This window comes from Limtongia smithiae (genome assembly GCF_038497785.1).
Source record: "Limtongia smithiae strain NRRL Y-17922 unplaced genomic scaffold V1518scaffold_2, whole genome shotgun sequence".
Taxonomy (NCBI): Eukaryota; Fungi; Ascomycota; class Lipomycetes; order Lipomycetales; family Lipomycetaceae; genus Limtongia; species Limtongia smithiae.
In genome coordinates this window covers 1,036,959-1,050,658 of record NW_027117623.1, presented here as the reverse complement: position 1 = coordinate 1,050,658, position 13,700 = coordinate 1,036,959, and the positions used below count along the sequence as shown (strand labels likewise).

Sequence of the window (13,700 nt, the reverse complement as noted above, 5' to 3'; positions counted from 1 at the left end):
ATCCAAATAAGGTTTGGCCGCACACATCCTATGCCGTCGTCGTCGTTACAGAGAGAGTACCTCGTCAGACCTCATCGCCTCCTTAAGCAACGCTCGCCATGGCCTCCGCACAGCGTGCAAACTATGACCAGCTCATAGACGTCGACGCCGACGGGGTATGTCTGCACGCAAATTGTCTCGAAATTGTCCATTTATGTGCCGTTCTAAACGTACCCCTAGGTCGATCTAGGAGAAACTGATCTTGAATTCCACGACTTCCACACCGGCGACAATTCGCAGGGCAAGTACCCCAATGCTGCGCCTGGTGGTATGTTGTATCTTAGACGCGAGAGGAACAGCGCAGTTTGCTCACAATTCCGACAAGGCCGCATGTACGAAGCACCAACTTCGCTCGAGAATGACCCGAACCGGCCGCTCTCCGTGTGGACTATCCACTTCTACCAGCAGTTCTTCAACGTCGAGACGAATGATGTGTTCCAGCGATGTAGGTATGCACTCTATCCGCGCGTGTCGTTTGTCGAGACCATCGGCGATAATCCTGACCTGTACGGTCCGTTCTGGATCGCGTCGACCGTGATTATCACGCTGTTCTTCTCGTCGACACTCGCAGGCGCGATTGCGTCCCACGTTGCTGGCGCAAAATATGAGTACAATTTCGGACTTCTCTCCGCCGCTGCCGCGCTCATGTACGGATACACATTCATCGTGCCTATCGTCCTGTGGGGTATCTTGAAGTACTACAAGTCCGAGCACGCGCGTTTGCTCGAGTGCGTCACCCTCTACGGCTACGCCAATACCATATGGGTCCCTGTTGCTCTTGTTTCCATTTCCCCTATTGAGATCTTCAACTTTCCTACCGTGTCCAACGTCGTGAGATGGCTCTGCGCAGCGGTCGGCCTGGTCATTTCTACTATCTTTTTGGTGCGAAATTTGTACCCTGTCCTGAACAGCATCGAGGCAAAGACCTCCAAGGTCATGCTTGTTGCTGTTGTCATTGGACAGCTCGTCTTTGCTTTCGTTGTCAAGCTCGTGTTCTTCGCGTGAGTTGTTCGCTGACGTAATACCTATCGCAGCTACTTGCTAACTACATTTTGTAGATACTCCATCGACGACAACGTGGACAACTAGACGCAGCACCCCAGATCTTTCAAATCTACTCGGCTCTAGACCATGAAACACACCGTTCAAGCCAAATCACCCAACTACTTCATGCGGGATTGTGTTCTTCACATTATGCTCGGACAGGCTAGTAGCTTGAATGTACATCTACATTTCTATGATATTTCATTCTTGGGTAAATAGATGAGGCACACAATAGTAAACTATCCTGGAACCATCATAAACAGTCCTTGAATGTGGATAACAAACAGTGTAATCAAACACTCCTGTAACCCTAAACCTAAGTTGCGAAGATGCTCTGCCAACAATAATTTTTCTCACAATACGAACAGCATCAGACTCATCAGAGCCGCTACTCACGCCTGTTTCGTTCAAGATCATCCTTGGGCCATTGAATTTTGAAATACTTCAGAATGAGTTTGTCAAATTGCCGCTTTTACGAAAACAAGTACCCGGAGGTGGAGGACCTGGTGGTGGTCAATGTTCGACAGGTGAGATTGAGAGTGGGCGGCATAGTCGCGAAGATCCGATTTTTGCTAACGCGACGATTGTGGCTATAGATCGCTGAGATGGGCGCTTACGTGAAACTGCTCGAGTACGACAACATCGAGGGTATGATCCTGCTCTCAGAGCTGTCGCGTCGTCGAATTCGGTCGATCCAGAAGCTCATCCGCGTTGGCCGCAATGAGGTCGTCGTCGTTCTCCGTGTCGACAAGGAGAAGGGCTACATTGATCTGTCAAAGCGCCGGGTATCCGCCGAGGACATCGTCAAGTGCGAGGAGAAGTTTAACAAGTCAAAGGCTGTACACTCCATCCTGCGGCACGTCGCTGAGAAGAGCAGCATTCCGCTCGAAGAGCTCTACAGCAGCATCGGCTGGCCTCTATACCGGAAATACGGACACGCTTACGACGCGTTCAAGATCTCGATCACCAACCCTGACACCGTCTTTGAGGGCATCGAGTTCCCCTCCGAGGTCGTCAAGACCGACCTCGTCCTGCAGATCTCCCGTCGCCTCACCCCCCAGCCCACCAAAGTCCGCGCCGACATCGATGTCACTTGCTTTGGTTACGACGGCGTCGACGCCGTCAAAGCCGCGCTCAAGAAGGGCGAGACATTTCACACGGAGGCTGTGCCGGTCAAGGTCCGACTTGTCTCTCCGCCCCTGTACGTGCTCACCTCCCACTGCCTCGACAAGCAGCTCGGCATCGATGTGCTCGAGAAGGCCATTGCGGAGATTGAGAAGACGATCAAAGCGTCCGGTGGTGAGTTTTCAGTTAAGATGGCACCAAAAGCGGTCACAGAGAGCGACGACGCAGAGTTACAGGCGCTCATGGAGAGAAAGGAACTGGAGAACAAGGAGGTTTCAGGAGACGACGACGACTCAGACAGCGAGGCCGGCGACATCGAGTGAAGAGGGCACAACTATTTATTTACAGATCGCACGCTTATTGTAATATAATGGTTTTATGCTTGACATTCGTATGATATACAAACAAATTATATACACCAAGCAGCCAAGGCGTAAATCCTGCACGCAAGTGCTACAGCAAGTCTCTACAGTCATCACACACAGGCCTATGCAGAGGTCTGGTTAATCAGATGACCAAGAGTCTCGACCAGGCCAAGCAAGCTCGAGATGTTGGTGCTCCACTCGTTCAGCGTATCGTTGGCATCCTTTGGCGAGCTGAACGAAACAACTTTCTCGGGTCGATTAATGCGTGCGTAAATCGTGCCCTGTGTAACAAGATTTGAAAGGTACGTCTCGGTTTCCTGCGTTTGTTAGTGTGACGTTTAATAAACTCTAGAATGGACCGTTCACATACTTGGTCCGTCAAGTCCAGAAGGGTCTTCAGACGCGAAGTATGAATTCTCGTGTAGTACTTTGCAATCACGCGAATATTCTACATTATGTTAGCCCAATATCACCCATTCTACCACATAACGTTCACTTAACGTGTTCTATAACTCGCTTCCGGAAATCGTCCCATCGCTTCTCGCCCTTGGGGTCGGACACATCAAACACCGGCGTGGCCCGTAGTCCGGGACCATAGATCTCATCAGTCCGTGGCCATCGCATGAGCTCAACCTTAGTGAAGTTCTTGAGAAGCTCGTTCTCGACAGGCATGGACTGGAGACGTGTTTCCTTGGCGATACGATGGATGAGATCGGACTGTTCGTTGTCGTATGGAGAGAGGATGATGAAGTAGACAATATTACGAAGAACCTGGGAACCGATCAGCTCTGTGTCAATACATGCAAGGTATAGCAAAAGCTCACGTCTCTCCATTTTGACTCATCGGTCTTGACGGAAGGCGTCTCGTACACGGCACGGTAATGTTTGCACACGTCCAGGTAGTTATCCTCATGTGCCGATATTCTGATCATGAGCTCGTAAAACCGAAGACGCAAGTCCTGCACCTCTGGGTCGTCAAAGTAGTTGGTGGAGATCTTGCGGCTTAGCACGGTCGCCTGTGTGTAGTCGTCGCGCATGATGCAGAGCTGGACTTGCTCTAATATGAACTCTGTCTTTTCTCTGTTGTCCATGGAGCCATAGGTCTCGACTTGCAGCTCGCACATGAGATCAGCCGCAGCCGCAATGTCGCCTTGCTCTTCCTTGATCTTTGCCAGTATACGAGTGACACGCGCTCTCTCAACTTCGATGAAGATCTACCCAGTATTAGAACCTTCAGCATATGCCACAAAACAACGCAGCCTACCTTTCCCTCACCGACGACTCGAATGTTCTCAATCGTCTCGATCTTAGCCTCTAAATCCGGGGCTTCGTCCAGAAACGACATCGTGACCTGCACCATCTTCGTGATCGCCTGCTTTAATTGGCCGTGCTTCTTGGACAGCAGTTGGATGTATTCATTCATCTGTTTCCAGTCGTTCGCGTCCTTGAACATGGTGATAATTTTGATGAGAAGCTTCTCGGTCGAGGGAAGATCAGCCGCCTATACGCGTTTACGTTGTTAGCGACATGTGCGCGCGCATAGAGGGGAACGGATCACATGAAAAAAAAGCACATACCTGCCGAGTCTGCTTCTCAAGTACCAAAAGGCGCTCAACAGCTGCCTGGATGTCGGTCTATGATGAAGAATGCGGAGCGATTAGTTCAACCTGTTCCATGACGTTCGCCAGAACAGAACGAGGACGGCGTCCGGGCGTACCTTTGCGAGCTCATCGATTTTCGGAAGTTCCTCTGCGACAATCTCACTGTAGTCCTTCTCGGCCTTAGGCAGGGTGGAGTCCGACATGCTGGTTTATGTCGTGCAAGGACTAGTGGTGGTTGTGAGGATGGTGATCTGACGGGAGTAGTGTCCAGCGCATTTTAATCTGGGGTGCATTTCCCGCACCGCATTCAGCTTCACGATCGCAGAGTTCCTTCTTCCATCAGCAGTACCACCAACAGACACGCGAGGTGGACGACGATGTCTACTGCCGTGGACACAAATGGCCGCGATACACCGCATGCGCAGATAGCCGCGCCAGTTGGCATTATCATCCCCCCACCAGACATTAGAGGTATGCCACTGTTACTTCTCCACAAGGCCTGGTTTAACAAGTACGCAGAAATTATTGAGAAAACAGCCGGATATGTGCACAGAAATGGACAGGCTGTGGGTGCATACAAGTATTAGACGAATGTGACATGGTTCTGACTTGCGCTCAACAGTTCGAAGCGCGGATCCGGGACAACGAAAAGAACAACAACCGGTTTAGCTTCCTAAACCCAGCCGACCCTTACTACCCCTTCTACGAATGGCGCCTTGACGAGCACCGCGAAGGCCGTTCTGGATACGGAGTCACCGCTGCTAGCGCAAAGTCTGACGCGAATGGACAGTCGTCACAACAAGGGGCCAAAGCAGCCGGCCCGGCCGCACCACCACCATTTCAGTTTGCTGCACCGCTGCCGCCTCTATCAACACAAGATCTCGATGTGATCCGGCTCACCGCACTTTTCACAGCTCGCAATGGACGTGCATTTGCAAACGCGCTCGCGCAGCGTGAGGAGCGCAGCTTCCAGTTTGATTTCCTGCGCCCGAATCACTCGCTCTATCCGTATTTTACGAAGATGATCGAGCAGTATCAGAAGGTGTTGAAGCCGTCAGAGGAAATGCTAGGTCGGTTAAAATCGAATGTCGAAAATAAGTACTCGGTACTCGAACGGGCTAAGCTGCGCGCGGACTGGCAGAAGCAGCAGGCGGAGAAGTCTCAGAAGGAAGCAGAGGCCGCAGAAGCAGAAAAAAGTGAGTTTTATTTTATTATATTCGATTCGACGACGAGGCAATTATTCTGACATAACGCAGTCGCATACGCACAGATCGACTGGCACGACTTTGTCGTCGTCGAGACAATCGAGTTTACGCCAAACGACAACGAAATTTCTCTACCGCCACCGATGACGCTCTCACAGCTAGTGCATGCATCGCTGGAGCAGAAGCAAATGATGTCGTTATTCAACGACGCGTCACGACTAGTCATCGAGGAAGCGCCGCCGGATTTCACTCAAGAGTCGGAACAACAACAATTGCCGCCGGCCGTACAGCTGATGCCGTTACCCGCTGTTAAAGCGCCAGGCGTTCCTGAGGTGCCTCGCGCGGCGGAGACACAGGAAGAGCAACGAATTCGCGAACGACGAGAGGCCATGCAGCGCCAACGTCTTGCCTCGTCGGCTGCAGTGCAGAACCCAGGCATGCAAAACATCAAAATCCTTCCGCAAGGCGCCTCGCGGCGTTCGATCTTGCAAAACAATAACTCCAGCACGTTGCAGGAGTGTCCAACGTGCCACGAGATGATCCCCGTGGCAGAATTCAATGAGCACCGGCGCATCGAACTCCTTGATCCGCGGTGGAAAGAGGAGAAAGCAAAGAATGAGGCACGAGCCGCGGTGTCAAATCTGGCGTATGACGAGATTTCTACAAACTTCAAGCGGTTCGCGAGCGCGCGATCGGATTTGTTCGACGCGCAGGGCAACGCACTCACCCCGGAAGAGGCGGCGCGGCAAAAGAAGCGATAGTCTTCCACCTTGTGGGGACTTGTGCATGTATCATAGTTTTTGCTGTACAACAGAAGTAGACGAGGTCTTATTCAAACAAGTAGAATGCGAGATCGCGCTGAGCAAAAAAGTCGGCGACGATGGAGACCACTGTGTCTATAGTCGCGAGCGAGACTGTGGAGATGGTTTCCTGTGACGAGCGTGAGTTTCAGCGTGTAGCGCAGACAAGGCACACAATAAAAGAAGACAAACCGTGGACTGTTTTATCGCTATGCACTTTTGCGCCAATTCACGCAAGATCGAAATCTCTCGCCCAGGCACCACGTCCGCAGCGCGCACAAGCAAGGCGTACAACCATCGCGAGAGCTCAGGTGACATGTTACCGGTGACCCACCGTAGATAGTACTTCATCAACCGAAAAACGTCCTCCTGCTCAAGCACAGACAGGAGCGTCATCGTCGGTGGATGATCTGGAGACGTTATAAACGCGCGCCAGGACGCGAGAGAGTCAGGTAGCTCTGCACGGGTCATTGCAGGATCGAGAACGGTGTAGGAAGTATCAAACACCATGCGGGCAAAGCGGTATTGGCTCATGGTGTAACCATGCCATGTTTTGTCGATGCTTGCGCTGCGGAAAGGGAGCGCCACCGGGGACGGTAGTTCTTGCTTCACGAAAGGAGGAAGCAAAATATCGGCTTGTGTGCGCGAGGGCCGTATCGAAACAAAGTTTGGATATGTGTCTGCTTCGCGTCTAAAGATGACTCGTTAGATCTATACAAAAATCACCACCAAGAAGCTAGAACTCACCTGACAGAAAGTAGATACGCCGTACCATCTTGCGGTATATCGTCACCTCCGTTGTCCTCATCGTAGTTAAGCACTAGATTATTCTCGCCTCCTGTTGCAGAGGAAAAAGGCAGAGCGCCACGTTGGCCGGTAAACGGGTCGAGAGGGCCAGCAGTGCGCTCGCCTAGCCGGATTTGCGTGCCGCCGCCTCCTGTGTGCACTGTGCGAGACTGTGCGCAAGTGCTGGTGCATTCATCATCTTCATAGTCATCCTCTTCATCGTAGCTTTCATTGTCATCCTCTTCCAGTTCGTCGTTATCGTCGTCGTAGTCATCGTCGACTGCGACTACGCTGGTCTCGTCCTCGTCCTCTCCTCCCTCGTCGACTGTGCCCATATTATTATTCTTCTGAGCGATCGTCCTTGTGTGTTCTGCTTCCGTATGCTCGTGTCTGCCGTACGCTCCCATTGCGCTAGAATCCTCCGACATTTCAACTTGCTCGTTGCACAAGCACTAATGACGACGCGAACAGAAAGAGCGTACAGCCCGACACCCTAACCACCATGAAGCAACCTCGAGTTGCGCAGTGAACCTGCTGCGTCACCAAAATGTTTTATTTTTAATGTGCTTCAAATTTTTAAACACCGGATATGTTTGCAGAGTACTCTTGATTGTGTAATTATATGATGATTACGAGTTTCCTATAGCTACCCCTTTCAAGTCGCATATCGCGTCCCATATCCCACCAAGTATCGAGATGGCAATTAGTTTCGAGACAGCGGCAGGCATTCTCTATCCTAGGGTACAAATAATCATACCAGTGTTGTAGGCGGCAACAAGCGTAGAAGCGGTATTTCGGGTTCGCAAGAATGGTGTCCAGTATAGAGAAAGCGTTCTATCGCGTTCAAGCGATGAAGTCGACCAGAGACCAGCAGGAATGCGAGCCAACTGTGTAATTTATAGGTCCCGGCGGAATCCCTGAGAGTCACCGTGACTCCTCGAATCATGAAGAAAAAAGACCTCCAGTTGTCATCCTCAAGTCCACAACTCCTCATATTGATGTGAGTGCGTCATAGAGTGAAGAATCATCTAACGATCCTCCAGGTCTTGCATCGCCGCGTTAATGTAATTGTCGAGTCATGAACTAGAACACTATCCAGTGATCATCCCCAAGTCCGCGAATACTCGCGTTGACGCTGACGTCCTGGAGTAACCGCCATCAAGTGATCTTCTCCTGTCCGTGCCTTGTTGAGTTGCGTGATTGCATCTCACAGTAGAGCGTCACTCAAGATAATTGTTCTTGCACTTATTGTGGGCCCTGCCCAATCGGAGTCGAATACCTCTTGTCGCCTAATTACGGCGTGCTATCCTGTGTCTCAATGCGCCTGGTCGCCGAAGTATCGGAGTCCTGCCGATTGCAAGTTCGCGGTCGCCAAACTACGGATATCGTACTCCGTCGTGCTTCGCTGGTATGGAGCAACAGTAACTGACGTCTCCCAACGCTGGGCAACCTGTCAGGCCTCCTGGTAAATGACTATGTTTCTGACTAGTCTGTAAAGGACCGAGAAGTTCAAGAGTCCGTCTAACAAGAACGCTGCGCGATAGAGTACCCTGACTCATCGACATATGCAGATATACGACGTGGCATGACTGTCAATGCAGGCACAGCTGCTATATGTAGCAGAGGCCGCGAGAATAAGGAGTAGAGCTCGGTCGAAAGACAAAGCATGAAATGGCGCTGGAGGTGGTGGTGGCCGATATAATGCATTGTATCGTTGTTCGCTGCTTGACTAGTTATCAAGTGATCAAGCAAGCAGGAGATGGTATTAATGGCCTATGTTGTTCTTTCTGGCAGACAACAGGGACGCGGGGTGACAGCTGCGGTAAGAGGCTCGTCGAAGTGTAGAAGAAGAACGCCACGATTCAGCGTGTGTAGTGAGAGCCAAAGTGGGATGCGAGAGTGTCGGGAAATGAAGAGGAGGGAAGAGAGAAGGACGAAGCAGGCGAGAGAGCGGTCTTGAAAGCAGTCCTGCGGGGAGGGGGTCATCAATAACAGGTCTGTTAGCAGCGGCGATGATCGCGGCAAGTGGCCAACTGGCCAGCCCCCAATACCGCCGCGTGGGCACATCAGTGCTGTTTGAAGAGTCGGGCAACAAACTTTCGCGCTTCCCGATTCGGCAACAGGTACACTGCGACATCAGGGTCCAGTTCCGCGCCAGCAGAGAACCCAAAAAACGCTCGACCGGAAATGAGGCTTACCGTGGTAGACGGTGGAACAAAGACCTGCAGCAAGCATACGCACGGATGAGAAGCGCCAGGTCAATAGCAACAGCGGCAGGCGCTACACCTTGCCAACCGCACTCTCGCGGTCGTCAAGCCAAGTGAAGAATGTGCAGGGAAAGATCTCTATTCCAATAAACGGGCGGTAGATAGATAAGAACGTAGTGAGCAGAAGACAGGATCAGGTGTTTCAGTGGCTTGCTTAAGGGTAGTACTGAGAACGTAGATGCCACGCCAGGTGGTTCGCACCATGGTACAATCCTGCATCTCAACATGAGACGCGTCATTCAGCAATGAAGTTATGACGCTCACTGCACCGGAGTGTGGACACCATGAAGATATCCACCGAAGAGTAGAACAGTGTAGACAACAACAGATAACCCCAGTGCACAAGCCTTCAAACATAGCTGGAACTCATGAAACCGCTGCGAGTATTACCAAATATGCGTCCATCTAAAAGATTATTTTAAGGTAACATACCACACAGATAACGATGCCGTATTTAGAGTGGTAATCACACTCACAAACTAGAGGAAGCCGTAGATCAAGGGACGCGATGCTAGTAAACGACACGTGCGCATAGAGCGGCGGATGTTGCGGTGGGCAATGCGGCGACTGCAGGAAACGAAGAGAATGCAACACACCATCGTATGCTCATCTTCGAGAGTCGCGGTGTCCCATACTCCACTTGTACCGCACCCCGTTCTCGCGTAGTCTTGACGCGGTCTCGCACAGCGCGTCTTCAGCCTGGTGCTCGCACTCTAACTCGCATAAACTTCGCGTTTTCGCTGGTGTACGCAAACCTTAGTCATGGCGGTCCAGAGCTTAAGCGCAGTCAATTTCCGCCGCGCACGCGACGTCTCGCGACTCACTGCCCATCGCGCGGAACGACACAGCATTCCGCGCCCAACGCAAGTCCCGTACGCACGGCGGGCCACGAGTGCGCGTGCGCCCATTCGTCTGACTTTCTGAGAGAAGGAGAGACTGCGTACAACTCCATGGCTGCGTCGCGTCCGTTGCTTCCGTTCTCGCACAACGCGTCGCGCCCGGCCGACGAGCTCGCGCTGGCGACCGCGCGCAACCCGGCGATCACAAGCACGACGTCGACGTCGCCACCGCTGCCGCAGCGGTTTGACGACCGCACCTCGGATTGGGTACTTACGGACTTTGTGTACGCGGACTCGTCAACGGATTTCGAGGAGCCGCCTAGCGACGCGGTAGGGGTTGTATCTACACATGCGGGGGGGATGATGGTCGCAGCGGTGTCACCGCCGAGTACTACGGCACGGGGGGGGCTGAAGAGGCCGCTGCCATGGCAGCCGCCGCAGGATACAGGGCCGGGGCCTGCGTCGAATGTGTTTGGAGGCAACAGCGGCACGGGGGACTACTCGCGCAAGCGGCCGGTGTACGACGCGCAACCAAGCTCGGAGTTACAGGATGTATGGGACGCGCTCCCGTCCTCACCACCCGCACCATCGCCGGCGCTGGCGGACGATTTATATTTCAGCCATTCTGGGAACAACAGCTTCCGCCGCGCGTTTGGCGTGCAGTCGTCGAGCTTCGCGTCGACTATCACACACGCGAGCAGCGTGACGCTGCGCACGTCCTCGTTTGCTGTCGCTGAACACGATTCTGCGCAGGCGCAGGCGACGGAGGTTATCCGTGTCGCACTGGAAGACGGGCGCGGAGATAACGTGGATTTGACGTGTTTGAAGATAACAGAGATTCCAAACGATATCCAGGACTTGCGAAATATCGTACACTTGCAACCGGGATTCAACGGCCTCGCGACAGGGCCGTTGAGCCGTGACGTGAGGATTTATTTAGGACACAACCTGATCACGAAAATCCCAGCGGCGTTGCTGTGCGTGGAAAACATTACGGTGCTATCTCTCCGCAACAATCGCCTGAAGAGCATCCCGAACGCCATCTCGCGGTTAAAGAAGCTACAAGATCTGTCAATCAGCGGCAACGAGATCGAGACACTTCCGGCGCAGTTATTACTGCTTGCAGACCTGCGCGTGTTGACGGTACATCCGAACCCACTGATCCCGCTGCCCGGGACCGCGCGGGAGTATGCAAAGTTGCCCAGTAGCGACGGCAGTATGAAACGCCGCGCGGATATGGCCAGCGCAGTGCGCATGCACGCAGGATTACCCACATACACGCGCCCGAGCTCCGCACCGCCAACCGCACAAGTTGCTGACCTGTACGAACTCTCCCTGCGCGCGCTATCGCGCTACCGTGCCACTGCGAAGGAAATGAGGGGGTGGGCGCTACCGGAGCTGCACGCGGCGCGAATCGCGACTGCGATGGAAATGGCGGACTTGCAGAACAGCTGCGGCGAGTGCGGGCGGTACATGGTCACACCGGTTGCGTATGTGCACGAGTGGTGGGATGCGGTGGTGGGGGTGGACGGGGTCACGGTGCGTCGTGAGTTTTGCGCGGGGTGGTGTGTGCGGCGGTGGGCACAGCGGACAGGCGTCGTGTTGAACTAGGAGGAATTTTGCATTTTGATGTTTTGGTGTGTAATTGAGACAGTTGGCGGGCCATTGGGATAGCAACCGTTGTGCGCTCTCGTCGGGAGTGGTGATGGCGGGGTGCTCATTGGGTTAGGAGAATAATTTGGCAGACTCCGTGGTTCGCGACGAGCTGAGCAGGCTGTCTGTAGATCGATCCCGACAATGCACGAGATCCTGCATCTCAGCTTCTCGGCGCGCGCGAATCACTTGTCAACACATTTCTTCAATGTGCAAGAATCGTACTTTACATACGTTGCCGACACGGACGACTTGGTCGAGACCGGCGCGGCCGGGAACAACTTCACCGTCGCCAACGAGGCTCTAGCAGCCAGCGCGGAAGCGCGACGCCGGCACCGCAGGAGCAGAGTGGATCATTATGTTAGTTTTAGACCAGGGATTGGCGCGGACGGGGTTACGCAAACGTTCACGCCGCGGTGCATGCTGTGGGATTTGAGAGGTGAGTGCGTGAGGAGGAGAGACGGGCGGATCTGGGCTGATGTGGATAGGCGGACAGGGATCGCTGGCAAAGTATAATGCGCTGTATGATTACGGACAGGAGACGTTGTCAAGGTATGCGCTTGTGCTGATGGTTGAAGTGACGCACGCTGACGGACAGGAACGTGGTACGGATGGAGCAGGCGCGGATTCCGCAGAGCGCTTACATCAGGGCGCTCGATTCTGTGAGTACCAGGCGTGGAGCTGCACTCCACATCGCTAACGCGCCTAGAACACGAGCGAGATACCACGAGTGACACGACAGACGGCGCAATACTGGTCAGACTACAACAACGTGTTCCACCACCCGCGGTCGCTGCTGCAACTCTCAGAATGGACGTACGACCCAATCACAGCGCCTAAGGGTCGCACACGGGGGGCTGCAGCTTCTACCAAAAAGTCGCCCACCACTGAATTCCGCACATACGGTGTTGGTCGGGCTGCGTACGAGACTGACGGCGGAGTGGACGGGGTTGGCAGCGGCGCGGAGGCGCTGCACAGCGGGTTCAGACAGATGCTGGAGGAGTGCGACCTGCTGGCGGGGATTAATGTCGTTGTGGATGTCGACTCCGGGTGGGGTGGGTTTGCCGCGCTTGCACTCGAGGACGTGCGGGATGAGTTTGTGCCGAAGAACACGATTGCGGTGTGGGGGCTGGAAGACAGCGGCGCCTTGGACACCAGGGTGAGAGTTGTTGCTTGACATGATGCATTACGGCGGCGGCTAACAATCGCAGGAAGAGCAGTACTCGCGGATCGAGAGCGTCGTGGGACTGTGCGAGCCGGCGACCATCTACATTCCGCTGTCGCTGCCAGCGTCGCTCGCGCGCAGTGACTGGGAAGACACGGCCCTGCTGGCGGAGGCGTTCGAGACCCTGACGCTACCGGGCCGATTGAAGGCTTCGTCGCCGGGGCGGGTCGACATGGGCGAGTTTGCTGCCTTTTTGAGCGGCGCAGGTGCGCGGCGAATCGCAGACAGCGTGCGTCTCGCGCCGTCCGGCGGGGAGGCGGTTGCGCTGGGCTGGGAGAACAGCGCGAACGACAAGTGGTTTGACCGGCGCGCGCGGCGGGAGTACCAGCAGCGGCGGCGGGCGTCTACGCATGTGTTTGCGCGCGCGGGCGTTGCGCGGGATGGCGGGTGCGACGAGGCGGCGATGCTGGCGGCGCTGGAGACGCGGTGCGAGGCGGCGCGGGTGCGCGAGGAAGGCGGGCAGGTGCGGGAGGCGGTGGTTGGGGGGCTCGCGTACCCGCGGTTGGCGACGGCGCCAGCACTACAGCGGGAGAGCGCGGAGCCGACCGTCGCGTGGGCGGCGTCCGGCCGGCAGGGTCGCGCTGTGGTGACAGAAATGGCAGGGTTCGTGGCACGGTGCCGTGGGGATGAGCGGGCAGCGCTGGCGGAGGCACTGGCGGAGCGGAGCGAGGAGCAGGCGTGGGGCTGGAGTGAGGGCGAGTCACAGGAGGAAGAGTAGATCACATGAAGTCACAACCGGTCACAGCTATAC

The 13,700-nt window shown here is 54.4% G+C and overlaps 7 protein-coding genes across 7 annotated transcripts; 5 read left to right on the top strand and 2 right to left on the bottom strand.

The window, feature by feature from the left end:
• The first annotated feature begins 67 nt into the window (after positions 1-67).
• V1518DRAFT_412439 (uncharacterized protein) lies at positions 68-1,343 on the top strand. The gene is made up of 4 exons (XM_066903094.1): positions 68-155; positions 220-307; positions 365-1,040; positions 1,098-1,343. Exons 1-4 carry the CDS (start codon positions 99-101, stop codon positions 1,126-1,128), a joined length of 852 nt encoding a protein of 283 aa, XP_066761457.1. The 5' UTR covers positions 68-98; the 3' UTR covers positions 1,129-1,343.
• Positions 1,344-1,449: 106 nt separating this feature from the next.
• Positions 1,450-2,628, top strand: V1518DRAFT_381219 (eukaryotic translation initiation factor 2 alpha subunit-domain-containing protein). The gene is made up of 2 exons (XM_066901650.1): positions 1,450-1,610; positions 1,680-2,628. The coding sequence occupies exons 1-2, from the start codon at positions 1,533-1,535 to the stop codon at positions 2,529-2,531; spliced, it is 930 nt and encodes a 309-aa protein (XP_066761456.1). The 5' UTR covers positions 1,450-1,532; the 3' UTR covers positions 2,532-2,628.
• Positions 2,536-4,423, bottom strand: V1518DRAFT_412433 (uncharacterized protein). The gene is made up of 7 exons (XM_066903093.1): positions 4,291-4,423; positions 4,151-4,207; positions 3,838-4,074; positions 3,398-3,787; positions 3,075-3,344; positions 2,944-3,021; positions 2,536-2,890 (listed from the first exon to the last, which is right to left on the bottom strand). The coding sequence occupies exons 1-7, from the start codon at positions 4,375-4,377 to the stop codon at positions 2,696-2,698; spliced, it is 1,314 nt and encodes a 437-aa protein (XP_066761455.1). The 5' UTR covers positions 4,378-4,423; the 3' UTR covers positions 2,536-2,695.
• V1518DRAFT_412431 (Pre-mRNA splicing factor PRP21 like protein-domain-containing protein) lies at positions 4,391-6,389 on the top strand. The gene is made up of 4 exons (XM_066903092.1): positions 4,391-4,645; positions 4,694-4,740; positions 4,797-5,370; positions 5,431-6,389. Exons 1-4 carry the CDS (start codon positions 4,552-4,554, stop codon positions 6,138-6,140), a joined length of 1,425 nt encoding a protein of 474 aa, XP_066761454.1. The 5' UTR covers positions 4,391-4,551; the 3' UTR covers positions 6,141-6,389.
• Positions 6,115-7,279, bottom strand: V1518DRAFT_448190 (uncharacterized protein; the record flags this gene model as incomplete). The annotated part of the gene is made up of 2 exons (XM_066906489.1): positions 6,115-6,870; positions 6,927-7,279. Coding segments are annotated over 2 exons (948 nt in total), but the record flags the coding sequence as incomplete, so codon positions are not given.
• Positions 7,280-10,182: 2,903 nt separating this feature from the next.
• On the top strand, positions 10,183-11,682 carry V1518DRAFT_436969 (uncharacterized protein; the record flags this gene model as incomplete). The annotated part of the gene is made up of 3 exons (XM_066906310.1): positions 10,183-10,587; positions 10,615-11,258; positions 11,280-11,682. 3 exons carry the CDS (start codon positions 10,183-10,185, stop codon positions 11,680-11,682), a joined length of 1,452 nt encoding a protein of 483 aa, XP_066761452.1.
• A 130-nt stretch (positions 11,683-11,812) lies between these two features.
• Positions 11,813-13,667, top strand: V1518DRAFT_448186 (tubulin domain-containing protein; the record flags this gene model as incomplete). Its single annotated transcript, XM_066906488.1, has 5 exons — positions 11,813-12,163; positions 12,213-12,276; positions 12,323-12,386; positions 12,434-12,883; positions 12,936-13,667. Exons 1-5 carry the CDS (start codon positions 11,869-11,871, stop codon positions 13,665-13,667), a joined length of 1,605 nt encoding a protein of 534 aa, XP_066761451.1. The 5' UTR covers positions 11,813-11,868.
• Between the last annotated feature and the right edge of the window lie 33 nt (positions 13,668-13,700).